This window comes from Oncorhynchus mykiss, chromosome 8 (genome assembly GCF_057628025.1).
Source record: "Oncorhynchus mykiss isolate SJ-2025 chromosome 8, ASM5762802v1, whole genome shotgun sequence".
Taxonomy (NCBI): Eukaryota; Metazoa; Chordata; class Actinopteri; order Salmoniformes; family Salmonidae; genus Oncorhynchus; species Oncorhynchus mykiss.
Window position 1 is genome coordinate 59,556,716 of NC_143029.1, and position 27,241 is coordinate 59,583,956.

Below are 27,241 nucleotides of genomic sequence, written 5' to 3' on the forward strand. Positions count from 1 at the left end.
AGTCCAGGGGTATTCCACTCTTAACCTTCGAGTTCCGGGAAACTACTGGTTTTCAGTTCTACCCGATCATTAATTGCACATACACGCCACCTGGTGTCCCAGGTCTAACAATGGTGAACAATGAAAAAAATGCAGTGGAACTGGCTTCTAAGTCCAGAGTGGAGTTTGCGGGCTGTAGTCTATGTAATAGTTTAAAAACAAGATTAGATCCCCAAGATGTTAATGAGCTATTTTGTTTATTTATCAGACGCACATATAGCCTAGTTCGAGTGGAACGTCAACTGTCGGGTGGCAAGAGAGTGCAACTCCTCATATAGCCGATTGCTGCGCAACATTCCTAAATGCAATCTCGGGAAGAGGCCGCCATCACTTGAAAAGATCCCAGCTTTCCAGTGCGGTATGATTTATTTCTCAACTCCAAATACTGAGCAATTGGCAGCGTTTCACAAATCAGTGTCTGGCACATTGTCCATTCGCCATACGACTGAATAAAGGGTAGGCCTATATCCACTGTAAAATTCACACAATTACACCATTTATAAATACAATTATTATATTTTTTATCACAATTTTATTAGTGTCAGTGGTATTTATTTTTAAGCACATTAAAATCAAACAACAAGTTCATATTTAGTGTTTGATCTAGCTTAGGGGTTCCCAAACTTCTTCACTTGGGGCTCCCCTTCCAGCATGGGAAAACTCCAGCGCACCCCCCTGCACATGGGCCAACGCACCATGTCTATTTCTATGGTCACAGGCACCGTTCATGATACAAACTGTTAACACCCCTCTTGGTGGTGGAGAGAATTTTGCAATTGTACCCATTTTGTCATGGGGTGCAAAGAAAATGTTGCCGTTTTAAAGCACACTTTCTTGACATTCTATACATTTTGCCATGTCTAATATGATTTAATGTGATTTGAGTGACAAAAAAAATAACAATATCTAAAACCTTAACGTTAGCCGATATGGGCTAGTTGATCTGGACATATCTGACAAGTTATAAATAGAAGTTTATTGTCATACGCACATCCTTAAAAAAATTGTTGCTGGGATAATTAAGAACACTAGTATAGAACAAGGCCCGCACACTGTTAAAGCTCCTTATACACCGCTTTATTGACAACGTATTGACCCGAAACGGATCTTCGTCAGATCAAACAAACAAACTGTGCTTACATCCCGAAATACACACATTTCACCTCACATGACCATTACGCACATGACGCATGGTGGATGGAAAAACAATGTATATCTCCAATAATTTGATATCAATGAGATGGGCACATGTAGTAGTGACAGATAATAATATACATTTACCAAATGACCAAGTAAGAGACCTGGAAGGTTATCAACAGCTCTCAAAAGGTATGCAATGACTGACTTGACAAGAGGAACTGATGATGCACTACCCAATTTCCTATGTGCACCTTGTGCATTCTACTATTAAGAGCTTTCAAGAGTAAGTTTAAAGCCAGACTGAGTGTGGTCCTGAGTGTTGTGGAGCAGGTTTTCATCAAGGATCTCTGTACTTTGCTCTGTTCATCTTTCCTCCAGATATAACGCTTGGCATTCAGGCCATAGAGTTCAAATCTTGGTTTCATCAGACCAGAGAATCTTGCTCGTCATGGTCTGAGAGTCATTTCAGTACCTTTCGCCAAACTCCAAAATGGGCTGTGCCTTTTACTGAAGAATGACTTCCATCTGACCACTCTACCATAAAGACCTGACTGGTGGAGTGCTGCAGAGACGGTTGTCCTTCTGGAAAGTTCTCCCATCTCCACAGAGAACTCTGGAGCTCTGTCAGAGTGACCATCGGGTTCTTGGTCACCTCCCTGACCAAGGTCCTTCTCCCCTGATTGCTCCATTTGGCGGGGCAGCCAGCTCTAGGAAGAGTCTTGGTGGTTCCAAACCTCTTCCATTTAAGAATGATTGAGGCCACTGTGTTCTTGGGGACCGTCCATGCTGCAGACATTTTTTGGTACCCTTTCCCAGATCTGTGCCTCGACACAATCCTGTCTCAGAGCTCTATGGACAATTCCTTCAACCTCATGGCTTGGTTTTTGCTCTGACATGCACTGTCAACTGTGGGACCTTATGTAGACAGGTGTTTGCCTTTCCAAATCATGTCCAATCAATTGAATTTACCACAGGTGGACTCCAAGTTGTAGAAACATCTCAAGAATGATCAATGGAAACAGGATGCACCCAAGCTCAATTTCAAGTCTCATTGCAAAATGTCTGAATACTTATGCAAATAAGGTTTCTGATTTGTATTAATATATTTGCAAACATTTCTAAAAACCTGTATTGGGAGTATTGTGTGTAGATTGATGAGGGGGGAAAATGACATTTATTTTAGAAGAACGCTGTAACGTAACAAAATGTGGGTCTAAATACTTTACGGATGCACTGTAAATAGACTATTGGAACTGGCCCATATACAGTATGCTTCCTTAGTGTACTTCATATTTCTTATTTCTCGTAGGGTTTTTCGGAGTATTACATTGTTATTGATTATTGCATTTGGTTGGTAATGGTAATGCTTACATCCTCCAGGAGAGCTACTGGGTGTGCAGGCTTTTGTTCGTGCCCCACTTATTGCTACATTAAATTGTTTTTAAAAAAAGCAGCGGCTCAACATGACCTTAATAAGCGGACTGTGTTTGAGCAGGGCTGTATCCAAAGTCTGTACACCCAGTAGCTCTCCAGATGGCTTGACCATGTGTTTTATACAGTAGCCTAACAGTGCAATTATTTTACTTGATGGGGGTAAAGCTCCTTGCTTAAGGGCACAACAGCAGGATATTGTACATGTTTGTCTAGTCCTGTAGAGAGAGCATCATGATAGTATACAGTATCACAAAACAAACACCACTAGCTCAGCTTATCCCAGAGGAATATAAGGTGTTTTCGATTTCATCACAATTCAATGAACATCCTCTCCATATTCTTGACGTGTTTCAGAAGTGAACACACAGCACTTTTCATATCCAGAGATGCTCCAAATTCAGTTTCACCAAAACCAGCTTGATAACTTTCACTACCCTGCTCAACACGCAGCTCTGCAACCAACTAACTCCTACTAGAAACCGGCATTAGCTAGGTTTCCATTTCCTTGTCCAGTAATTTCTTTCGTCAACATTTAGAAAGTCCGGATGGAAAGTAGATGTGACAATTGGTTGCCACAGTGAGTTTCCTTTGAACTGTCATGTCGATACAAACAGTTGGACATAATGATGTCACACCTAAAAATAAATATGTTAAGTGATAACATCACGTGCCCCGCTTACTTTCAGAATTATTCACCAATCAATTTATTAGAAAAACACAATTTCCATCATTTGTCGCAATTAACTTAGACAAAAGAAATGACTCTTCTGCCGTGTCCATTACAAATGTCGCAATAATTTTACTTGCTGCACAGCTTTTGTCAAATAAACCTGGGTCAATAGAAACCTGCCTACTGTCTGTCTACTTACCTGTTCAAAGTGCTTCAGTCTCTCATCTTCAACCATGGTGTGGTGTGGCGGCATGACCGTGGGCCTTCCAATAGGAGCCATGAGGCCCGTGCTGGGGGCCATAATGTTGGGGGTCATGATAGACGTGCTCTGAGCCATGAGGCTGGTGCTGAAGGGCAGCGGGACGGGCATAGCCACGGGCACGTCCGGCGGCTTCTGCTGCATCTGTATGGTGGACGACGGGGCCGACACTGGAGACACTGGACAGGACAAAGGGTGTAGGGTTAGTCTGTCACAGATGGAGGTGGAGCTTCAAGATACTATGTGCAGGTGACAACCTCAAACTACATGCAATCCTGAGTCTGTTTATTTGAAGCACAAGGTTACTGGAGGAAATACCATTGTCATTTACAATGTCTCATCAATCAGCCTTCAACGGGCACAAATGTGGCAGATTTGACTGTACTCCTCCCCTGCTCTGGTGTAAGCCTACCTGTGAGAGTGTGTGCTGCGGTGTGGGGGATGGGGAGGGAGTCCAGCATTGTGTTGGACATGGGCATCGACATGGGGACGTTCAGGGGGACTTTGTTGGCCTCTGGCCTGTGTTCCGGGGCTGGGGGTCGCTCAAGTGGCCTCTCAGGCTCCTCTGCTCTGTCGGGCTGGCTGGAGGGCAGCAGAGGGGCGGAGGGCTGGGGTTCTGGAGGCGAGGGAGCAGGCGGCGCCTCTACTACCCCTCTTCCCACATCTGGGAAAAAAAAGAAGACAAGATACATTCATTGATTTTCTCTCGCCACAGTTTACTATTGGGAGAAAAAATATATACAGTATGCCGGACATAGTTTCTAATCCTCTTAACTCACCCTGTTTTCTGTCGGGGTCTCTTCTTGCCTCTCTGTCTGGGTTTTTGGTCTCCCGGGGCTGTCCGTCCTCCTCAAGGCCCTCGTCACACTCCTCCAGGGGTCTGAAGTCCAGCTCTGCCTCCTCCAAGATGGGCTCCTTGGGAGCTTTCTGTGGAGGAGAAATATATACTGTATACACACGAATTGTCATGAAAGTCTCCATATGTTCTTCGCATAGCAGCCTTGCATTCACAGTGCTCCATGTGCCACAGTGCTCCATGTGCCACAGTGCTCCATGTGCCACAGTGCTCCGATGCCATGCTTTTTGTAATAGCTACAAACAAATTGCCCATCAGTGAAAACAAATAATCATTGCATATATACTCAATAGACCTCAAACATGTGTGCAGGTCCTACTTAATTTCTTCAACCTTTATTTGTCCCTGCACCCATTAAAGGAATACTATGGGATTTTGTCAATGAGGCTCTTTAACTGCTTCCCAGGAGTCAGATCAACTCATGGATACCATTTATTATGTCTCTGCGTGTGGTTTGAAGGAAGTTGCTAATTAGCGTTAGCGCAATAACAACGTCTATGGGTATCTGCAAGCAGCTCCCGAGTTGCACAGCGGTCTAAAGCACTGCATCTCAGTGCTAGAGGCGCCACTACAGACCCTGGTTCGAAAAACAAGTGAAATAATAATTTGTTCTTAACTTACTTGCCTAGTAAATAAAATTACAATAAATAAAGTCATTGTGCTAACGCTAGTCAGCATTGGCTCACGAAATTAGCTCTAACTTTCTTCATACTAGACACAGAAACATACAAAATGGTATCCACAAGTTAATCTGATGCTGGGGAAGTAGATAAAGGGCATCATTGCAAAAGTCCCAAAGCATCCCTTTAACAAGTGATGTTTGTTACAGACTATATGGAGTTCACACTCACTCGAACCTTGAGCGAGAGGAAGGCTCCGGACGAATCGAAGGTGCCAGTCTCCTCCTCAGCGTCCTCCAAGCACCACTCTGGCAGGCTGCTCCCATCCTCCTCCAGGCTGCCACTGCCTGACCGGGGACGCCTGTAGCCGCGCTCGTCCTCTCTGGCGTCGAACGGGAACCGGCGCTGCCGTGGCTGCTCCCCCGGGTGCACCTCTCGCCGCACTGCCGACCGCAGCCCGTCTGAGGAGAGAAGCGGTTTAGAGACCCTGTCACTCCAGCCATTCTCTCACATTGAAGCCCACTACTTTAGATCAATGTGCTGCTTTTTTGGGGGGGGTTATTGTGTGTCAATGGATTCCAGTACTCCCTGTTGAAAACCCATTCTCTTAGGTGTCCTAAACTGGAGACATTTGAGGTGCCCGTTGTGATTTAAGAGTTAGCGCGTTAGGCCTGCAATTAAAACCACCGCCTGCCAATGGGACAATATGGTGGCAGCAGTGTAGGATCACTACAGGGCACACCTGGACTCGGGGGGCACCACCGGTCGCTGTCACGTCGCGAGGCACCCGCCAGGCGCCAGCCCCCCTCGTCACCGTCCTCACCATTTGCTTCGTCGCGGGACGTGCGCCAGTTCTCGCTCTCCGAACGTGTAAAATCGTGCTTCCTCACAGGCAGGCCTCCCACGCCGGTCCCAACATCCTCGTAGTTAGCACGGACTGGAGGGAAAATAATTGAATAACTTGAATTTAATTCATAACAAGGGGATCATCAAGTTCAACATTTATTTTTACTCAATTACATATGTAGCAATACAATCTTTTAGCCTGATACGGTCTTTGATGACAATAAATAAGTGAGGAGATTGTTTAAACGTTTGTAGCGCTGCATTGTTGCCTGACTAAGCAATGTACAGCGTTACAGTTAGGCACTTGTGAAGTACACGTTTACCCTCAGTTTTAGCATAGAAAATATAAACTCAGAAAAAAATAGAAATGTCCCCTTTTCAGGACCCTGTCTTTCAAAGATAATTCATAAAAATCCAAATAACTTCAAAGATCTTCATTATAAAGGGTTTAAACACCGTTTCCCATGCTTGTTCAAGTAACCATAAACAATTAATGAACATGCACCTGTGGAACGGTCGTTAAGACACTAACAGCTTACAGATGGTAGGCAATTATGGTCACAGTTATGAAATCTTAGGACACTAAAAGAGGCTTTTCTACTGACTCTGAAAAACACCAAAAGAAAGATGCCCCGGGTTCCTGCTCATCTGCGTGAACGTGCCTTAGGCATGCTGCAAGGAGGCATGAGGACTGCAGATGTGGCCAGGGCAATAAATGTCAATGTCCGTACTGTGAGATACATAAGACAGCACTACAGGGAGACAGCACGGACAGCTGATCGTCCTCGCAGTGGCAGACCACGTGTAACAACACCGGCACAGGATCAGTATATGTGAACAGCACACCCGCGGGACAGGTACAGGATGGCAACAACAACTGCCCGAGTTACACAAGGAACGCACAATCCCTCCATCAGTGCTCAGACTGTCCGCAATAGGCTGAGAGAGGCTGTACTGAGGGCTTGTAGGCCTGTTGTAAGGCAGGTCCTCACCAGACATCACCGGCAACAACGTTGCCTATGGGCACAAACCCATTGTCGCTGGACCAGACAGGACTACGAAAAAATGCTTTTCACTGACGAGTCGCGGTTTTGTCTCACATGGGGTGATGGTCACGTTTATTGTCAAAGGAATGAGCATTACACCAGGGCTGGTACGATTTGGGATCGATTTGGAGGTGGAGGGTTCGTCATGGTCTGGGGCAGTGTGTCACAGCATCATCGGACTGAGCTTTTTGTCATTGCAGGCAATCTCAACGCTGTGCGTTACAGGGAAGACATCCTCATCCCTCATGTGGTACCCTTCCTGCAGGCTCATCCTGACCTGACCCTCCGACATGACAATGCTACCAGCCATACTGCTCGTTCGGTGCGTGATTTCCTGCAAGACAGGAATGTCAGTGTTCTGCCACGGCCAGCGAAGTGCCCAGATCTCAATCTCATTGAGCACCTCTGGAACCTGTTGGATCGGAGGGTGAGAGCTAGGGCCATTCCCCCCAGAAATGTCTGGGAACTTGCAGGTGCCTTGGTGAAAGAGTGGAGTAACATCTCACAGCAAGAACTGGCAAATATTGTGCAGTCCATGAGGAGATGCACTGCAGTACTTAATGCATCTGGTAGCCACACCAGATACTGACTGTTACTTTTGATTTTGACCCCCCTTTGTTCAGGGGCACATTATACTATTTCTGTTAGTGACATGTCTGTGGAACTTGTTCAGTTTATGTCTCATTTGTTGAATCTTGTTATGTTCATACAAATATTTACACATGTTAAGTTTGCTGAAAATAAACACAGTTGACAGTGAGAGGACGTTTCTTTTTTTGCTGAGTTTATATTCTTTGGAGAAACAGCAGCTAGTTCCCCTTGACAAGAAAGGGACGTGTATAAGTGCAAGGGCGTGGAGGGCAAACTTACTATGATTCATCGGAAAGTGGGCAGGAGCAACTTCTGCCAAGTCAATGGAGACAGAGGAGCGACAAAGAAAAATAAATGATTACCTGTAAATGCCGTAACTGTCATTTAAGTACATTATTCATACTGCATTGATTACTTGACTAGAAAGTATTGACACAAACCTGACTCTTTTCGACCTGGCTTTTCAAACCTTCTGTCTCCCCTAGATGGGGAGAAAATAGACTCAGCGTGACTTTGAAAAAAGAAAAAAAGACAAAAAGGATGACTGAGCATGCAGGTAAAAACAGACACAAAACAACATGACAATACGTAAATCTCATAAAACAAATGGGTTTAGACCAGGGCTCTCAAACCCTGTTCCTTCAGAGCTACCTTCCTGTTGTAACTAACCTGATTGTGCATCAACCAGCTAACTCTTTGAATCAGGCTAGAATAGGGTTTGAGTGAAAACCTACAGGATGGTAGATCTCCTAGAACAGGGTTGGAAAGCCATGGTCTTGACCGTTCTCATTCCACTAGCCTGGAACCCAATTTAAGATGCGCCCACTCAACTTTTGCATAAATCATCCATTGAAGTCAAAGGTTAATGTGCGTAAAATTCTAGTTGAACTTGTGTCTCTAGAGCGGGTAGTCCATTACCTCTCCTCCCAGCTTTGGGAGCGGTGCATCTCCCTGCCTCCGCGGCCAAAGCCTCCCTCCACGTCATCAAAACTTCTTTGGTAAAACCCTCCATCTCCTCTACCCCGTCCTGCCAGATACACATTTGAAATACTTTATTTGAATCCACAAATCATACTACACCCGAGAAGGATTCAAAACACACACACTACACTTTAATGTTGGCGCTAGCTGGTGATGATGAATTCAACCAGCTGCGATAGCTTCTACTGACAGAGGCATAATCAAGCGTAGAAACAGAGTGATACTGTTAATTCCCTTCTGTGCAGCTGGCACAAGATTGTTAACATTCTGAAGGGTGGGTCTCAGTCAATATAATCTAAAGTGGGTTGTTATTTCAGCACTGACTGAAATAATTTAACAGTTGAACACAACTGTATGCTTTGCCTCCTCCATACCACTTTCACAGAGACTGTTTTCAGATGAAGAAGAGACAAGCAAAGTCACGTTAGACTATTGAGATGCACACATTGACACAACAAGACACTCCACCTCACCTCTTCCCCGTGAAGTGCTTCGACCCCTCGGTGCCCCTGGCCCCACCGGGCCCCCTCCTCTTCCCATCAGCCTGAGCACCGCTGCACTGTTTACAGACATGGAGAAATTTCTCTGTGGGGAGAGATAGAGGGGAAAAGAGGGGGATGAAGAAAGAGAGAAACTGACAAGAATTTAAAAAGATGTCTACGGCAAACAATTATACTTACTAGGTTAGCAACAAAATGGGTAAGGACACTGAGAACACCATAGTTGTAATTTTGCATATTCATTCTAGCATGGCCTCCTATATGAACAGTGAAAGCACCAACCTGCTCTTCCTCTGTAAAAGCTACAAGTGCCAGCGGTGGCAGGGGCTCCTCTTGTAAAATGGGCAGAAAATCCTTATCATGTAGGTCTACAGGGATCTGATAAGGAGAGAGGGGGGGGGGGGGGGGGGAGTATGAGCCATTGCAATGTCAGGTTTTAATACACAAATTACAGGAAAAGGCCATTATATATTAGATTTTTTTTAATGACTCCACAAAAAGGTACAATCTAAATGTCACACTTTTTAGAACATGCCAATATAAGTCACTTTATTTGTATGTCAATCATATATTTCTGTATCCTTTTAGAACACATCAGAATTCCTTTTCCTCACCTCCCTATCCTTGACATAAAGTGCTAGCATTTCTTCTCTCCCGTAGCGGTAGTCCGCAAGTTTATACTTTGGCAATGCAGGAGAGAGTGGTGGTGAGGTGGCAACGCTACTGCTGCTACCACCCCCATGGCCACCCCCAGACAGGGCCCGGAGCCTGGGGAAAAGGGAGTGGGGGAGGGGAGGAATAGGAAAAGGGACAGAAGGAGAAAGACAAAAGTGAAGTTGAGGACAACTGACAGGCCTCAAAATGTGAGACTCCACTGCACCACGTGTCAAACGAAAAACCAGCCTAACAACCCAGATCCCTGTTAATCAACCTTATTCAACATTTCAGCTCAACAAGAATTCATATTTACTAACCATTCTGGTCCGAAGTTGAGTGTCTGAGTTTCTGCCATTCTTTCTAGAACTTCTATGGGGAGGAAAGGGCCAATATTATTAGCCTATTACAACAAACACCAAACTTCAGGTTGAATATTTTTCTTGGAGATGTATTCAGTAATTAATCTGCCAATGCAACTGGAAATCATATATCAATTTCTAGTAGTCAAAGATTACAGACCCAAATTATGGTAAAAAAGTGTTTTGATGGTGTAACAAATATTGCATCAGCCAATCATTTTCCCAAAGGATTAATGTTTTAGATGTAGGCCGATTGTATCTTACAGTGAGTTTGTGGTATTCCAACTCATTCCAGAGGATAGCCCCATCCCTCCCTTATACAAGGAGTACAATTTCAATCGACTGAAGCCATTTTAGGAAGTTGCCCAGTTAGGAAAGAGGCTCCTCAGACACCAATAATTGACAACAGTGTCTCCCTTTCCCTGCCCACAGGCTTTATTCTGGAAATACTACAATAAACTTGGATGTTTGCATGCAAATGACAATAATCACAAACAAGTTATTGTATGCTGTATACAGGCTACCTAGTTAGTTCACAGACCATTCAGATAATGACCCTAGGTTAGCGGAATAAACTCCATTCCATGGTGAAGGAAGCTTCTGATTAACTCCACCAATGGAGTGAAGCAGAGACCAGGATTTGTGGAATTCAGCTCCGACTACATCAATTTGCTCAAGGTCAACACAAATTATGTTAACCATGAAACTCTTACCTCGGACCTACAGTATGTTTTTCCTCTGTAGTTGCATGCCTTTGTTTGCGGCAATCCATACTTTTCCAATAAACGTTAAAGAGATACTTCGGGATTTTGGCAAAGAGGCCCTTTATCTACATCCCCAGATTCAATGTTAGCAGATACCCATATACCTTCAGTCATTGCACTAACGCTAGTTAGCAATTGCACTAGGGCTAGTTAGAAACTCCCTTCAAAATACACGCAGAGACATAAACATGGTATCCGTGAGTTCATCTGACTCTGGGGAAGATGATAAGGTGCCTCATTGCCAAAATCCCGAAGTATTTCTTTAATGAAATGCAACAACTGACTGTTTGCTCATTGCTGTTGCTCTAAAATGGCAACTCTGCACAAATGCGCATGTGCCAATTAAATCAACAAGGAAACAGGCGGTGGTTGTATTTGATTAACATTTATAGAAAAGGTATGGATTTCAGCAAACATAAGTACATGGTGAGCTTTCATAATAGATTTTTTTTTAATAATAAAAAAATATTGACCTTGGTTCAGTCAATGGAGTCTGATCTGAATTCCACAAAGCCTGGTCTCTGTGCAACTCAGTTGTTGATGGAGTTGATCAGAAACTTCCTTCACTGTGGAGTTTAGTCAGCTACCTAAAGGCATGTTCAAACTGCAATCTGTCTAGCTATAGGATAAACAGGAAGCATGCATGGGATGGCCTTTTCGCCTGTTGCAAGCCACGTGTGGGCTACATCCAATCAACATTCGAATTTGATTGATTATTTATAGTGACAACAAACAAAGAAACTGCCAACTCCTTTGTAAAAAAAAAAAGGAAAAAAAGGAATCCTACACCAAAACACCCGTCACAAATGATTTATTATATTCCAAACAGTATGTCACTGTCAGTACTGTAGCCTGTGACTTTAGGTTGTGAATAGGAACAAATTGCGGCCAAAAAAATGGAATTGTAAGGAAAATATTAAAGTTTCAACCTACACATTTCAAGTAGCCAATACAATTGGACTTTTAATGTTTCATGTGGACACAATGTACTAGGCTTAGATGAAGTCTAACTATTGAACTCAAATTACTTTATATGCATGTCTATGTATGATCAAGTTTGTATAACGTTGTTATAAGACAAGGAATTTTCGTAAATTAGCTACCTGGCTAACAACAAACTTTTCAAGTTACATAAAGCACCGTCATTTCATTTCAAACACATAAACTACAGTAGCTAGCTAACTTCCCATTTGGCTGACCATAATTAGCTTGCTAATCCGACTGACTCACGCACGTTCCCCATACGTAGCTGCGCTAACTAGCAATACTGCTGTTAATTAGCTAATGTTAGACAGTGCAACTAGCCTGACAGTTAACATTTCAAAAACAACTATCGGTACCTAGATAGCCAATTTGCAACTGTGCTGCCAAGTTGGTTGGCAAACTAACGTATCTAAACTAGCTTAATAGGTAGTGACATGCTAGCTAGCTAAGTAACAGCATGACAGCTACTGTACAGTAGATAAAACAGTTCAGAATCATTGATGTTGTAGCTACTGTATTTAACCACCAATAATGATACCATGTTCAAATATTAAGACAGTTAGCTAACTATTGGACCAGCTAGCTAACGTTATATCGATAAGGTTAGCGAGGTTAGTTTGCTAGCTATAGTAGCATAACTACTGTTAACCAGCTAGCGAACTTAGTTTTACAAAGCTTTAAGCAACAATCGATCATTGATGCTCAGTCATTTCTACAAAAATGCTAAGTGTCTCGAAAGGAAAACAATCAAAAAGGCATACTGTCACAAAATCGCACAGAAGTAATGAACTGACAAGTGAATCCTTAACCCCCAAACCTCCGTGCGGCCTCCGCCACAACGCTGAAATGCCTCCCACCTCGCTCCGATCCAATGCGGTGCTCCCACATACTTGAGTCCCAAGCCTCAAGGCCAAGCAAACATGCTGCTATAACAACCCTCATAAACGCGTTCAAATCGCTAAAACTGGGCTCTTTAGCATCGTGAATGCTTGTTTCGATAGTTTAGCTTTATTTTATAGCAAAACTGTGCAATTAATCTTCGCTGTCTTACCTCTGCTTTTACTGACAGCACAGGGTTTATATTCGAGGTGTGTGGCTCTCTCCGTTTCAACAAGATGGCTGAGAATGGGTGACGACAACACATATCCCGATAAAGACCCGTATGCAGGCGCGTTCGTAAAGTCTCTGGTTTCTACTCCGATTTCAGAGCGCTCTCGTCTGAGTGTGTCAGAGCGCAGAATAACTGATTCATTTACGAACGCTCAACACCAGTTGAATATGGTTGTGTCGGCAAAGAAGCGTAATTAAATTGTTGCCAGCAGCACAGTTGCAGTCACCAACGCCCTGGATAACATGAAAACAGCCTAACCAGCTCTGCTTGGACGAGTATTTGTGTAGCTAACCAATGTTAGCCAGTTAGCTTGGGAACCGTTGTTTATTTATTGTGTATTGAACCTTTACTTAACTAGGGGAGTTAGTTAAGAACAAATTCTTATTTACAATGATTGCCTAACCCGCACGACGTTGGGCCAATTCTGCGCCGCACTATGATACTCCCAATCACGGCCGGTTGTGATACAGCCTGGAATCGAACCAGGGTCTGTAGTGACGCCTCTAGCACTGAGATGCAGTGCCGTAGACGCAGCGGAACGCTCGGATCAATCCTACTCCTCGGCCAGAGGGTCCAGTGTGGCTCTGAATTTACAAATGGTCAATCTGCCGACGCTCTGAATTTACGAACGCTCAGAGCGCTCTCTGGCACTCCAGATTGAATTTACGAACACGCCCTCCATATGCCAATCATATTCGCAGACTGGCATATTTTACAAAGTACAAATCGCGCTGATGTAAGTGGAATGTTAGACTTGTATGGCAGAAGAACACATTATATTGGCCTTATTCTAACCAACAGTTGTATACAATTTAGAATTAGCTACCACCTTCATATTTGATTACATGCATGACATTTGCAGATTAAATACCCTATCATGATCTTCTGAACCAAAATTTAAATGAAGAGTAAAATATTTATGGACCTCTACACCAGGCAGTGTCAGAGGAAGGCCCTAAAAATTGTCAAAGACCCCAGCCACCTCAGCCATAGACTGTTCTCTCTACTACCACATGGCAAGACCGGAGGGCCAGGTCTAGGACAAAAAGGCTTCTCAACAGTTTTTACCCCCAAGCTATAAGACTCCTGAACAGGTAACCAAATGGTTACCCAGACTATTTGCATTGTGTGCCCCCCCCCCCCCCCACTCAACCCCTATTTTATGCTGTTGCTACTCTCTGTTTATCATATAGTCACTTTGACTATACATTCATGTACATACTACCTCAATTGGGCCACCACCCGCCAACCCCTCTTTTTACGCTGCTGCTACTCTGTGTTCATCATATATGCATAGTCACTTTAACCATATCTACATGTACGTATTAACTCAATAAGCCTGACTAACCATTGTCTGTATATAGCCTTGCTACTGTTATTTTCAAATGTCTTTTTACTGTTTTTTTTCTTTACTTACCTACACACACACACATACATACCTTTTTTCCCCACACTATTGGCTAGAGCCTGTAAGTAAGCATAAGGTCTAAGGTCTACCTACACCTGTTATATTCGGCGCACGTGACAAATAAACTTTGGTTTGATTTGACTCGGTGAGAAAGGGCCTTTAAGGCTATGTTCATCATTAAAACCTTTGTAGGAGCATCGTTAAGGGTGGGTTGCACCAACATGGTGTAAATTAGAGCTAATCTAGGTTTTGTCAATCTAGGTTTAAAATTAATCAGATGTGTTGCACCACTTCATTTTAAATCTGGATCAACGGTTTTAAACTATGATTAGTTGTCACGCCCTGTCCTTAGAGAGCCTTTTTATTTCTCTATTTGGTTAGGTCGGGGTGTGATTAGGGTGGGCATTCTAGTTTTTCTATTTCTTTGTTGGCCGGGTATGGTTCCCAATCAGAGGCAGCTAGCTGTCTATCGTTGTCTCTGATTGGGGATCATACATAGGCAGCCTTTTTTACACCTTTAGTTTGTGGGATCTTGTTTGTGTGTAGTTGCTTTCTGCACTGCATGTAGTTTCACGGTCGGTTGTAGTGTATTGTTTTTTTCGTGTTCATCAAATAAAATGATGTACACTTACCACACTGCACCTTGGTCTTATTCTTCCATCAACGAACGTGACATGTTACACCAATATATGAGGTGAGTTGAAACTAAGTATCTAGCCTACTTGACAAATGAGGCCACAAAGTTGCTGTTATAAAATACTAATAATGTAACGTTAGAACTACTGCAACTCCATCGTGAAAGGTTCTCATGGGTTGGCAGATGTGAATTAAAATCTGTTATTTTCCAGTACTAGACAGAACTAATTTGTTAGCTAACGTTAGCTACTGTATCTAGCTAGTTTATGAACCAAGCTAGCTAGCATAAAATATTATTTATTATTGTCATTACTTAATGTTATTTAACTATGTTTTATTTGTCCGCTTGCCACCTGATCATGGCACATCAAAGAAGTTCACATTTCTCTGCTTATGGAAAAAAAAAAACTATTGTCGGAGCTGACGATGGTGGAATTTAGTAACGTACTGGAGGATAAAAAGACAGACAACACGACTGTCAAAAAGAAGGAAGACACCTGGGCCATTTTATGCGACAAATGTAATGGCTTAAAGAGAAGAGGGACCCAAATCAGATGACAGCTTGCTGGAAAAAAGATGACTGTATGAAAAGATGAATACAGCAGGCTACATACAGTTCAGCCAAGACCTCAGAAAAAAATTGTAGACCTCCACAAGTCTGGTTCATCCTTGGGAGCAATTTCCAAACGCCTGAAGGTACCACGTTCATCTGTACAAACAATAGTACGCAAGTATAAACACCATGGGACCACGCAGCCGTCATACCCCTCAGGAAGGAGACGTGTTCTGTCTCGTAGAGACGAACGTACTTTGGTGCGAAAAGTGCAAATCAATCCCAGAACAACAGCAAAGGAGCTTGGGAAGAGCCTGGAGGAAACAGGGACAAAAGTATCTATATCCACAGTAAAACGAGTCCTATATCAACATAACCTGAAAGGCCGCTCAGCAAGGAAGAAGCCACTGCTCCAAAACCGCCATTAAAAAAGCCAGACGACGGTTTGCAACTACACATGGGGACATTTAGGAGAAATGCCCTCTGGTCTGATGAAATAAAAATATAACTGTTTGGCTGAAATGACCATTGTTATGTTTGGAGGAAAAAGGGGGATGCTTGCAAGCCGAAGAACACCATCCCAACCATGAAGCACGTGGTGGCATCATTATTTTGTGAGGGTGCTTTGCTGCAGGAGGTACTGGTGCACTTCACAAAATAGATTGCATCATGAGGCAGGAAAATTATATGGATATATTGAAGCAACATCTCAAGACATCGGTCAGGAAGTTAAAGCTTGGTCGCAAATGGGTCTTCCAAATGTTGCAGCAAAATGGCTTAAGGACAACAAAGTCAAGGTATTGGAGTGGCCACCACAAAGCCCTGACCTCAATCCCATAGAAAATTTGTGGGCAGAACTGAAAAAGCGTGTGCGAACAAGGAGGCCTACAAACCTGACCCAATTTCACCAGCTCTGTCAGGAGGAATGGGCCAAAATTCACCCAAATTATTGTGGGAAGCTTGTGGAAGGCTACCCAAAACGTTTGTCTCAAGTTAAACAATTTAATGCTACCAAATACTAATTGAGTGTATGTAAACTTCTGACCACCTGGGAATGTGATGAAAGAAATAAAAGCTGAAGTAAATCATTCTCTCTACTCTTATTCTGACATTTCACATCCTTAAAATAAAGTGGTGAGCCTAACTAACCTAAGCCTGGGAATTTTTACTAGGATTAAATGTCAGGAATTGTGCAAAACTGAGTTTAAATGTATTTGGCTAAGGTGTATGTAAACTTCCGACTTCCACAGTATACCTATATATTGAAATACATTTCTTATTAATTCAAATGAGTTTTATTTAGCGTAGCTATTTGTATGTTACTGTCTGTTTTTGCCTCAATATATTTCATGATGCGTAGCCTACATGTGCGCAATGATATGTCAAGTCTTTATTTAGTGCATTATTATAGGGTAAGCATTAGAATAAGCCGCCTCAATAGTTATAGCCATATGTGATAATATCTCATAGGAGCTGATCCTGTCTTTCTTTCAATTTTAGCAGTATTCCTACCATGTTGTTTTTCTACCATGCTGTTGTCATGTTGTGTTGCTGCATGCTATGTTGCTGTCTTAGGTCTCTCTTTCTGTCGTGTTGTGTTGTCTCTTTTCGTGATGTGGGTTTTGTCCTATATTGTTATTTCATTTATTAAGGAGGCCTTTTGCCTTTTGATAGGCCGCCATTGTAAATAAGAATTTGTTCTTATCTCACTTACATAGTTAAATAAAGGTGAAATAAATATACAGGGGGGTAGCCATTTGATTAGCTGTTCAGGAGTCTTATGGCTTGGGGGTAGAAGCTGTTTAGAAACCTCTTGGACCTGGACTTGGAGTGCTGGTACCGCTTGCCGTGCAGTAGCAGAGAGAACAGTCTTTGACTAGGATGGCTGGAGTCTTTGACAATTTTTAGGGCCTTCCTCTGACACCGCCTGGTATCGAGGTCCTGAAGGGCAGGAAGCTTGGCCCCAGTGATGTACTGGGCTGTTCGCACTACCCTCTGTAGTGCCTTGCGGTTGGATGCCGAGCAGTTGCCATACCGGGCAGTGATGCAACCAGTCAGGATGCTCTTGATGGTGCAGCTGTAGAACCTTTTGAGGATCTGAGGACCCATGCCAAATCTTTTCAGTCTCCTGAGGGGGAATAGGTTTTGTCGTGTACTCTTCACGACTGTCTTGGTGTGCTTGGACCATGATAGTTTGTTGGTGATGTGGACACCAAGGAACTTGAAGCTCTCAACCTGCTCCACTGCAGAATTTGTAGGCTTACGAGAAATGTAGGCTTACGAGTGTTTGTTTTAACTATGTATTTCTTATAACGTCCGACGCTCTTAACATGCGTTTCCCAAAGCACCATACAGAGAGAACGTTCGCAAAGTGTGGCTTTTATTTATTTTTATTTAACCTTTATTTAACCAGGTAGGCAAGTTGAGAACAAGTTCTCACTTACAATTGCGACCCAGCCAAGATAAAGCAAAGCAGTTTAACACATACAACAACACAGAGTTACACATGGAATAAAACAAACATAGTCAATAATACAGTAGAAAAATAAGTCTATATTCAATGTGAGCAAATGAGGTGAGATAAGGGAGGTAAAGGCAAAAAAAGGCCATGGAGACGAAGTAAATACAATATAGCAAGTAAAACACTGGAATGGTAGATTTGCAGTGGAAGAATGTGCAAAGTAGAAATATACATTTTGGGGTGCAAAGGAGCTAAATAAATACAGTAGGGGAAGAGGTAGTTGTTTGGGCTAAATTATAAATGGGCTATGTACAGGTGCAGTAATCTGGTGACAGCTGGTGCTTCAAGTCAGTGAGGGAGATAAGTGTTTCTAGTTTCAGAGATTTTTGTAGTTCGTTCCAGTCATTGGCAGCAGAGAACTGGAAGGAGAGACAGCCAAAGAGGAATTGGTTTTGAGGGTGACCAGAGAGATATACCTGCTGGAGCGTGTGCTGCTATGGTGACCAGCGAGCTGAGATAAGGGGGGACTTTACCTAGCAGGGTCTTGTAGATAACCTGGAGCCAGTGGGTTTGGCGACGAGTATGAAGCGAGGGCCAGCCAACTATTGTTATTTTACTGCTGAACTTTAATTACTTGTCACTTTTATTTCTTATTTTATCCGTATTTAACTGCATTGTTGGTTAGGGGCACCTAAGTAAGCATTTCACTGTATACACCTGTTGTATTCGGCGCATGTGACTAATAACATTTTATTTGTATTAATCGCTATTGGGAAACTAAGCCTAGATAATCAAAACTATGGAAGTCAGTACGTCATTGTTGTGGCATGAAGAAAAGTACATAACTCCGATAACGTGTATCTTGGCTCGTTGGTCTAGGGGTATGATTCTCGCTTAGGGTGCGAGAGGTCCCGGGTTCAAATCCCGGACGAGCCCTCCTTTTTCAAAGGATACATTCGTAAATATATTCTGGTTTCTACTCAGATTTCAGAGCGCTTTCGTCTGAGTGTGCCAGAGCACAATATAATTTATGAATGTACGAACGCTCAACTCCCGTTGAAATTGACCGGTGTCAGTAAACCTCGGAAAAAAAGCCTAATTAAATTGTTGCCAGCAGCACAGTTACAGTCACCAACGCTCTGGATAATATGAAAACAGCCTAACCAGATCTGACAGGGCGAGTAAAATGGTCAGAGTGAGGTGTTCTCTCATTTGTGTCTAGAAGTCGTAAGCCAGTTAGCTTGACTGCAGTTGTAAGGGCAGAACGCTAGGATCAACCCTACTCTATGGGGGGTGATAAGGGACATGTATAAGCCTAGGCAACCGTACCACCTGAAATGACATGACACCAAAGACTAAACAACTAACGCCTGCATCGCATGTTAATGAAAGTTATAATGTGCATAGTTTATATATGAATTAAATCGCAACCATAAATGTTAAACTTACAATTTTTCCCTGCAAGCAGACATTCCGATGTAGCCTACGGCTTGTGTATTTCCTGTTATCCCTAGGCCAAGAAAAGATAATGTCCAATCTATAGATAATCTATCTTTCCCTCAACACCTCATGGCATGGTATGTTATCTTATCCCGCTGTATACAATACAGGTAATTTATGACAAATGTATAAAGCATATGATTTATAAATTTATGAGCACCAGCTAACAGCGTATTAGCTTGGTTTTGTTAGCTAAGGAAAATATGTGGTACATTCTAGGTATTACATTTATTCGCCACAAGAGTGTGACATTGAGACATTTCTCAGGTTAATTTGATATATTTTGATACTAAAATGGGTGATAGTTTATTCTGATGTTGTGAATATGAGATTACACATGGAAACAATATTTTTATTATAGTAAATTAGGAATTATTAGACATTTTTAAATCCACTATATTATCACAATGACTTTGATACACATTTCAATTGTTCTGTTAGTATATTATAGAGCAGATCTATGGTGTTACGCTCGTCGGTGGAAGGAAGAGTGGACCAAAGCGCAGCGTGGAAAGTGTTCATGATATTTATTTACAAGAAACACTCAAAGATCCGTCAGGCAGACACTAAACAGAAAATAACACCCCACCAAAACCCAAATGGAAAATCACAACTTATATATGATCCCCAATCAGAGACAACGATAGACAGCTGCCTCTGATTGGGAACCACACTGGCAAAACAACAAAGAAATAGAAAACAAAGATTTTCCCACCTGAGTCACACCCTGACCTAACCAAACATAGAGAATAAATAAGGATCTCGAAGGTCAGGGTGTGACATATGGAGAATTGCTGTGGTAGTGCTATTTATATCCCGTTGACTACTCATAATTTATACATACTGTGTGTTTCCCATGATTGCAGCTTTGGAAATAAATTAACTATCCATCCATTACTCCTTCCTGTGTTGACTCACTGACTTGAGGGACGGGACCAGGAAGGTCACAGTAGCATTGTTTCGCATAGGCGTCCAGTAATTTGGAGTTTTTTTTCCCCCCGAAATTGACACTGATAGTACAATGACTTTTATATATATATATATATATATAATGTGTAGATGTATGGTGACTTGACGTTTGGATGAACGGACCAACAGGACTGCCATGGGCAAGTCCCTTGACGGGTACCAGGAATGGTGGAAGGACAATCTGAAGGTAATTATCTTTACACACAACACAGCAGTGTACAGGCCTCCAGAGTATTCACTCTATTGCCTGCTATTTGGAGGGGATCCGCAGCAGTTAACTGACATAAACAATGCAATTGTATATAACATTGCATATACTGTAGTATAATTTTTTTAGATTGACTTACTGTTTTTCTTTTGCTGTTTTTGAATAACGTACTTTGAAGTCACTGATACTCCACCTGATGTGGTGGAAGTTGTCGAACCAGATCAGAACGCCTTTGAAGACCACCTTCAGGCACTGAGGATTTTGACCAAAATTATAGTCAGCTGTTAATTTATTTTCTGCCCTTCCAAGAGATATATATAAGAGATGTATTTGTAATAATATGAAATAAAATTGCATTTATTTCTACTATCAATCAAGGTGAGACTGAAAATGAACAGGGCGCATGAGAAGGAGAGCCACCTGAGAATAATCAAGGGGACAAAGTGCTTCGACATCTGGGTGAATGACTTGGCTTGGAAGAAGGATGAAAGGAAGGCGAGACCTGGGAAAGCTTGGTGCTCTTTCGCTCCTAGCTGGGGTCAACATCCAATAAAGGTGAATATAAAATCTCAGATGATAACTATTTGCTGCCTTGTGGGCGGCATCGCCATGCTGTCAGCAGTACCAACGCTGGCCCAGGGGTTTCTCCAAATAGTCAATCTCAAGGCTAACCACTGGGTCTCGTTAAGTAACCGCCACTTCCTGGTAGGTACTGTTAAGGTGTATGACTCCATGGGCATGACACCACCCTGGAGTTTCTCACAACTCATCTCTATATTTTCCAGGGACCATCCCTTACCAACCTCACTGACATCAAAAATTAGACAGGTATCCTTTATTTTCTGTCTACCATTAACATTATTGCATGTCTAATCAAACATTTAAATTACTATTACTAATAACTATTTTTACATACCTGGTAATCATTTAACCTGTGTGTTTGCTTGTTTACGTCTGTCTCCTTCCCGGTTCCCTTTACTCTGCTCCTGTTCTCCAGGACCTAGGGATTCTGACACCCAGACATGAATCCACCTGATGTCCTCCATTACCAACCACCCTCCAACTTTTCATTACATCAGCTACTGTTATTGTCAAGTTTCATCATCTGCTAAGAAAGAGCAAGACAACTATCATACTGGGCACGTAATGTGAGCTGCACAGATTAGCTAAAAACACTAGCACTGCAAACACTCAGAACAAAGAGGGCAGCAGCGCCTGGACTTTGAACTTTCCCTCTTAGAGTCCACTACCTGTTGAAAAACAAGTGACAGGCAGAACCTCCCATCCACACAAGACCCCCATCCTCTCTAATCCACACACTAGAATTCTGTATTTCAGTCTAATTGCCATGTGAGTGTACAAACAAATCTGAAAGTAAATTGACACATGTACAAAAAAAATATCAATGGTTATGTATTTAAATCTGAAATATTGCTAGATTGGGTTTCACAACTGTTTCATAAGGTGTTCGTTATTGTCAATTGTAACGTATCCCTTGAAGGTATTTGTTAGTTCAACATTATTAATTGTATCATAAGACATACAATAGATATATATTCAACCACAATGGTGTACTAATGAGCTATGATTTTTTTTAAATCATAATTGAGGACTAAAATTATTTCAGTAAGGTAATGCCTGCTTAAAATGAAAACATGCCAGTGTATGAATCAAATGAATTTGCATATGAATGGAGTGGAAATTAGTTCACTTTGTGATCTGTAAGGTAAGTAACATTAATGTGTGTGGGGGGGCATTGAAATCATATAATATTAACCCTGTTGCCTGTTTATTCATAAACAGCAGAAGATGGTAAATACCATTAATCACAATGGTTAGCCTATGCAAATTAATAGGAATACATTTAGCCTAATTGGTAATATGACGTGAGGAAAAGTCGGGATCCTAGTCAAACTTTTGTTTGTAAATTCCAGATTAAATATAGGTCTTCATGTGTATCAAATCTTTAGGCAATTATGGGCTAAATCAATGACAATCAGCTTAAATGTTCATCATGACCTGTGATCGAAACAGGCTGGGGTGTTTTCGGTTCCATTTAGTCTAAGAATATGCATAAGAATGCAACTGCACTGAAATGAATAGCCTGATTCAATTGGGATTCTCCTGAATAATAAATGTTTTTATATGTTAAGCTGTTTTGGTCTATGCATAGACCCCATACCGATTCTAACTTTTTGGTATTTTGCATTAGGCATAGCTCTACATTGCAGAGCATTTAATTAACCAACCACATTTTCCTGGGGTGCAACTGCACTAAACGGCTGCTCAAAACCTTCGATAGACTAGTAGACTGCGGAAATAGTTGTGGAGTTTATCATTGTTATAGCCTAGATCGCTTCATAAAATCTGTACCGTTGCTTTTCCTATGGCTAAGCAAACAAGTGGTAGCCTATGCTTTTTGTCCATCTCTATAACAAGGCCTACATCCTCACATACGCCCTCAATTCAAACCCTGCTTTTAACCATCTCCACAGAAATGTATTGAAGAAAGATTGCATGGTGACAGTGATTGTCTGTTAATCCAGTAAATTGGGAAGTGGTTGGAAAACGAGGTCAAATCATGACATCAGTGATTTTCGTGTCAGAGAAAGATGACAGAAATTCAGAGTTGGCTGATTGTTCAAAACAAAAATCCTTGTCCGAGCTCGTTTTTTTTGAGGTCCCAGTTGTCTTGAACGCACTGAAGTCGGAAGATCAGAATTTGCAGACTTCCGAGTTGTTTTGAATGCGCCACTAGAGACCTAGACTACCCCCAACAAAGAAAAGGAAAGGGGGATACCTAGTCAGTTGTGCAACTGAATATATTCAACTGAAATGTATTTTCCGCATTTAACCCTCTGAATCAGAGGTGTGGGGGCTGCCTAAACCGAAATCCACGTATTCATGGGTTAACTGCCTTGCCCGGGAAAAATGACAAAAAAAAGTTTGTCAGCTTTGGGATTCAATCTAGCAACCTTACAATTACTGGCCCACCACCCTAACTACTAGGCTGCCAAGAAGCCCTTATGTTTGTATTGATGCAAGAAATAGGCATATCTACACAGTAATGGTGGCTGTGATACCAACTAGCCTAATCATTTTTGCATTGAGATGATCGTCCTATATTAGCTAAGTCGACAAATGAAATTGATGAACTCAACAGACACTTAAACTAACACGTAATGCGTAACACATGTAACATCATAATAAACTTACACGCAAACGGGCATGTGACGTGTCAGTGACACGTTACGCGACGTGAACACTACGTCTACATGATGTGTACGTGTCACGTGACATGAATGCGTCGGCAGTTTGACGCCTTAAAAACAAACTTGTCTCCATTGACAGTCAATGTTAATTAATGCCGTTATTTTATAGCGCTAGGAAGACGTTAGGTGACTTGGTGAGAGTTATCAGTAGCTTCACCAATTCTGGCATGAATCACCCCCCATACCACTCCTCGACCAGAGCGTCCAGCGTGCGCTCTGAACACTCCGAGAACGAAACGCTCTGAATTTACAAACGCCCAGAGCGCTCTCTGGTACTGCAGATTGAATTTACTAACCCACCCAAAGTGTACACTCTTTCAGTTATAATTTTATCAAAAACTTTTAAAAATATTTCAGATTGAATTTGGCCGAAATTTGTATATTCATATTGTTATAGATCCTTTGTAAACAGAGTACATAGCCATTACACACGTGCAAGCAGAGACAAGTATGAGGTTAAATATTTAAATTTTGTCCTTGCAATGGCATGTTGTTTGCTTACATTTGTCTGGGGCTTACATTTTGAATGTTAGATTAGATATTAAAACAGTTTTAACTTTAGGTCACGACATACTTACTGATTCTATAGCTTGGAGCTAGCTATGTGGCAACAATTTGAGTTTTTCAATTATAACAGACCATTAAAAATATTGACCCCGACGTGATTTGAACACGCAACCTTCTGATCTGGAGTCAGACGCGCTACCGTTGCGCCACGAGGTCTGAAACCACAGGATGGCCTTTCATGTATGTGACTGTGTCCAAACACAATACATTTTCTGTTGGTATGTCTAGTTTTTCACAGTTTGCCATCACTAAACAGAGAATGGTGGCAGATTACAAACGTGAAATCGACTGTTTGCTCCAGCAATTATCTGTTATAATTTGCTTGGAGCAACTGCAGTTTCCCACTTACTACAGATTGTAAGGTTTAGCGACTAGTGCTTTTTTATTTTTTATTTAATGAAATAATAACGTTACAGTGATTGTATACAACATCTGTTATTTCTTTATAATTTGACCAGAACAAATGGACAGGGTTGACAAGGGGACACAATAGCTTTATGAAAATGTAAATATTATTAAAATAGTCCAATGGAAGTAATTAAAGACAGTTAAGTGCATGTCTGTAACAGGGTGGACATATTATATGGCTGATTCACTGAAAATGTGTTTATAATTAATAAAGTGCTGGAGCTTGGCCAACATGTTTTTCTACAAGTCTAATATTTCCCTTTTTATAGTAAAACAGAAAAGGAATATGAATTCGGAAATAAATAAGGAAAATGTTGCATGGTCCAAATGGTACTCTTTTGTGATATTGACTCATGCCCATTACGTAAAACGCTAAAATTACTCATAGCACTCAACTATGTCTGCTGAGAAGGTTCTAATTCATAACTTTTTTCTTATTGTATATATGGCCGGTTAGCTCAGTTGGTTAGAGCGTCGTGCTAATAACGCGAAGGTCGCGGGTTCGATACCCGTACTGGCCACAGACTTTTCTTTTATTGTTTTACTAGTTGAACTTTAGTGCATTTGGTACCATATGCCAATGTGTATGTGTCATTAAATGTTAAAAGCAAACGTATACTAGTGGTCATACTAAGTGACATTGATATTTGCAATAATTTACTGTTTCAATTAGAATAGATCTCTCAAATTCAAATCTGGACCTTGAAGCCAGTTCCACTGCTTTTTTTCATTATTCTCATCTAATCAAGGACTGATTTAGACCTGGGACACCAGGTGGGTGCAGATTGGCAGTCTACAACATAGATTACATTAATTGATGGGGAGATACAGACATCATAAAACCAACATAGATTTACACAACTGATGTCCAGGCTATGCATTAGTCGCCTCACATCAAATCATGAATGTAAAAGCACTAATTTTGTACTTCAGTTGCACTTTCCCACACTATATGACCAAAGGTATGCGGACACTTGCTTGTCAAACATCTCATTCCAAAAACAGACGTGTCCAGTTAGTTATTTGGTAGAACAGAACACGAGCAGTACTCCAGACCCCCAGGGTAGGATTTGAAAACAACAAGGAAAAGATTTGATTCCTAGGGTGATGTAAAAAGTGTTTCCGCCCGGTCTCGAACCGGGGACCTTTCGCGTGTTAGGCGAACGTGATAACCACTACACTACGGAAACTTGAAAAAATAGGTAAGGAGTAATTGTAATGTAGGGGAGTCCCAAAAACCTTACAACCGGTTTATAGTATAGGTACATGAAGTAATTGGTCAAGATTATACCGTTACTAGCCTACAAGTCATTTAAAGAAATGGTCTAGGATTACTATTTGCACTCACATACATTCTTCAATCCCAATCCTTTGTATCACAAGGTTAGAGAAGGCCTGCTTAGCATTTTTTTACGTGCTCCTAACCGAATGTGTTTTTTTGTTGTTGTTTTTTTGCGTTGTTTGTAACTTATTTTTTTAAACTTATTTAGTACATAATGTTGCTTGTTTTTCTAGAACAGACTGGAATATGTTCCGGGATTCTTCCGATGGCATTGAGGAGTACACCACATCAGTCATTGGCTTCATCAATAAGTGCATTGATGACGTCGACCCCACGGTGACCATTCGTACATACCGCAACCAGAAGCCATGGACTACAGACCACGTCCGCACTGAGCTAAAGGCTAGAGCTGCCACTTTCAAGGAGAGGGACTCTAACCCGTAAGCTTATAAGAAATCCCGCTATGCCCTCCGACGAACCATCAAACAGGACTAAGATCGAATCGTCAAATGTGGCAGGGCTTGCCAACCATTATAGACTACAAAGGGAAGCAGAGCCAAGAGCTGCCCAGTGACACGAGCCTACCAGACGAGCCAAACTTCTTGTATGCTCGCTACAAGGCAAATAATACTGAAACATGCATGAGAGCACCAGCTGTTCCGGATGACTGTGTGATCACGCTCTCCACAGCCGATGTGAGTAAGACCTTTAAACAGGTCAACCATATTTGACAGTTTGAGTAAAAGTATGTTGATTACTCATATCTGCTGTCATGCGCCTGACTCTCTACATCAGCTACACTTAGGACCCATTACACTCAGTTTGATGCAAGCCGCCTTGGCACCCCCTGACAACCGTGGGTCGAGGAAATTTCTGGTTGCGACAACCAATCATATTGCCGTCCGCAACCAGGACGTTACCAAGAATTGCACTCGCCAACCAATCCGAGATGCCAGTGCAACCAAGAGGTAATCAATAATTAACCAATGAGGATATAGCTATGGCCGGACCTTTAAACTCGAGAAGAGAACCATGGAAAAATATATTTCCTCTCAGGTAATTTTGTTCGGGAGTTATCTTTATTTTCTGAAGTAACGTTTACTATGAGCTATGGCGGGAC

The 27,241-nt window shown here is 41.9% G+C and overlaps 1 protein-coding gene and 4 non-coding genes across 16 annotated transcripts in view; 2 read left to right on the top strand and 3 right to left on the bottom strand.

Moving 5' to 3' along the window:
- LOC110530229 (GRB10-interacting GYF protein 2) overlaps window positions 1-12,966 on the bottom strand; it is a 33,230-nt gene extending 20,264 nt beyond the window's left edge. For 3 of the 12 annotated variants that reach the window (XM_036985793.2, XM_036985789.2, XM_036985795.2), the window contains exons 1-13: window positions 12,798-12,899; window positions 9,957-10,008; window positions 9,597-9,750; window positions 9,265-9,360; window positions 8,956-9,067; window positions 8,420-8,528; window positions 7,942-8,012; window positions 7,781-7,813; window positions 5,761-5,955; window positions 5,250-5,479; window positions 4,322-4,469; window positions 3,955-4,206; window positions 3,483-3,721 (exon numbers count right to left, since the gene is read on the bottom strand). In XM_036985793.2, coding sequence (XP_036841688.2) covers window positions 3,483-3,721; window positions 3,955-4,206; window positions 4,322-4,469; window positions 5,250-5,479; window positions 5,761-5,955; window positions 7,781-7,813; window positions 7,942-8,012; window positions 8,420-8,528; window positions 8,956-9,067; window positions 9,265-9,360; window positions 9,597-9,750; window positions 9,957-9,994 — 1,677 coding nt within the window. In that variant the 5' untranslated portion in view covers window positions 9,995-10,008; window positions 12,798-12,899. Of the gene's footprint in view, window positions 1-3,482; window positions 3,722-3,954; window positions 4,207-4,321; window positions 4,470-5,249; window positions 5,480-5,760; window positions 5,956-7,780; window positions 7,814-7,941; window positions 8,013-8,419; window positions 8,529-8,955; window positions 9,068-9,264; window positions 9,361-9,596; window positions 9,751-9,956; window positions 10,009-12,797 lie in introns of all 12 variants that reach the window. The other 9 variants (XM_090182136.1, XM_090182135.1, XM_036985794.2 and 6 more) reach the window with 8 other exon arrangements.
- Window positions 12,967-18,779: 5,813 nt separating this feature from the next.
- trnap-agg (transfer RNA proline (anticodon AGG)) lies at window positions 18,780-18,851 on the top strand. The gene has a single exon. It is a non-coding gene; the product is annotated as a tRNA-Pro (tRNA).
- Window positions 18,852-24,515: 5,664 nt separating this feature from the next.
- Window positions 24,516-24,587, bottom strand: trnaw-cca (transfer RNA tryptophan (anticodon CCA)). Its single transcript has one exon. It is a non-coding gene; the product is annotated as a tRNA-Trp (tRNA).
- Window positions 24,588-25,286: 699 nt separating this feature from the next.
- trnai-aau (transfer RNA isoleucine (anticodon AAU)) lies at window positions 25,287-25,360 on the top strand. The gene has a single exon. It is a non-coding gene; the product is annotated as a tRNA-Ile (tRNA).
- A 596-nt stretch (window positions 25,361-25,956) lies between these two features.
- On the bottom strand, window positions 25,957-26,029 carry trnav-aac (transfer RNA valine (anticodon AAC)). The gene has a single exon. It is a non-coding gene; the product is annotated as a tRNA-Val (tRNA).
- Window positions 26,030-27,241: the final 1,212 nt, after the last annotated feature.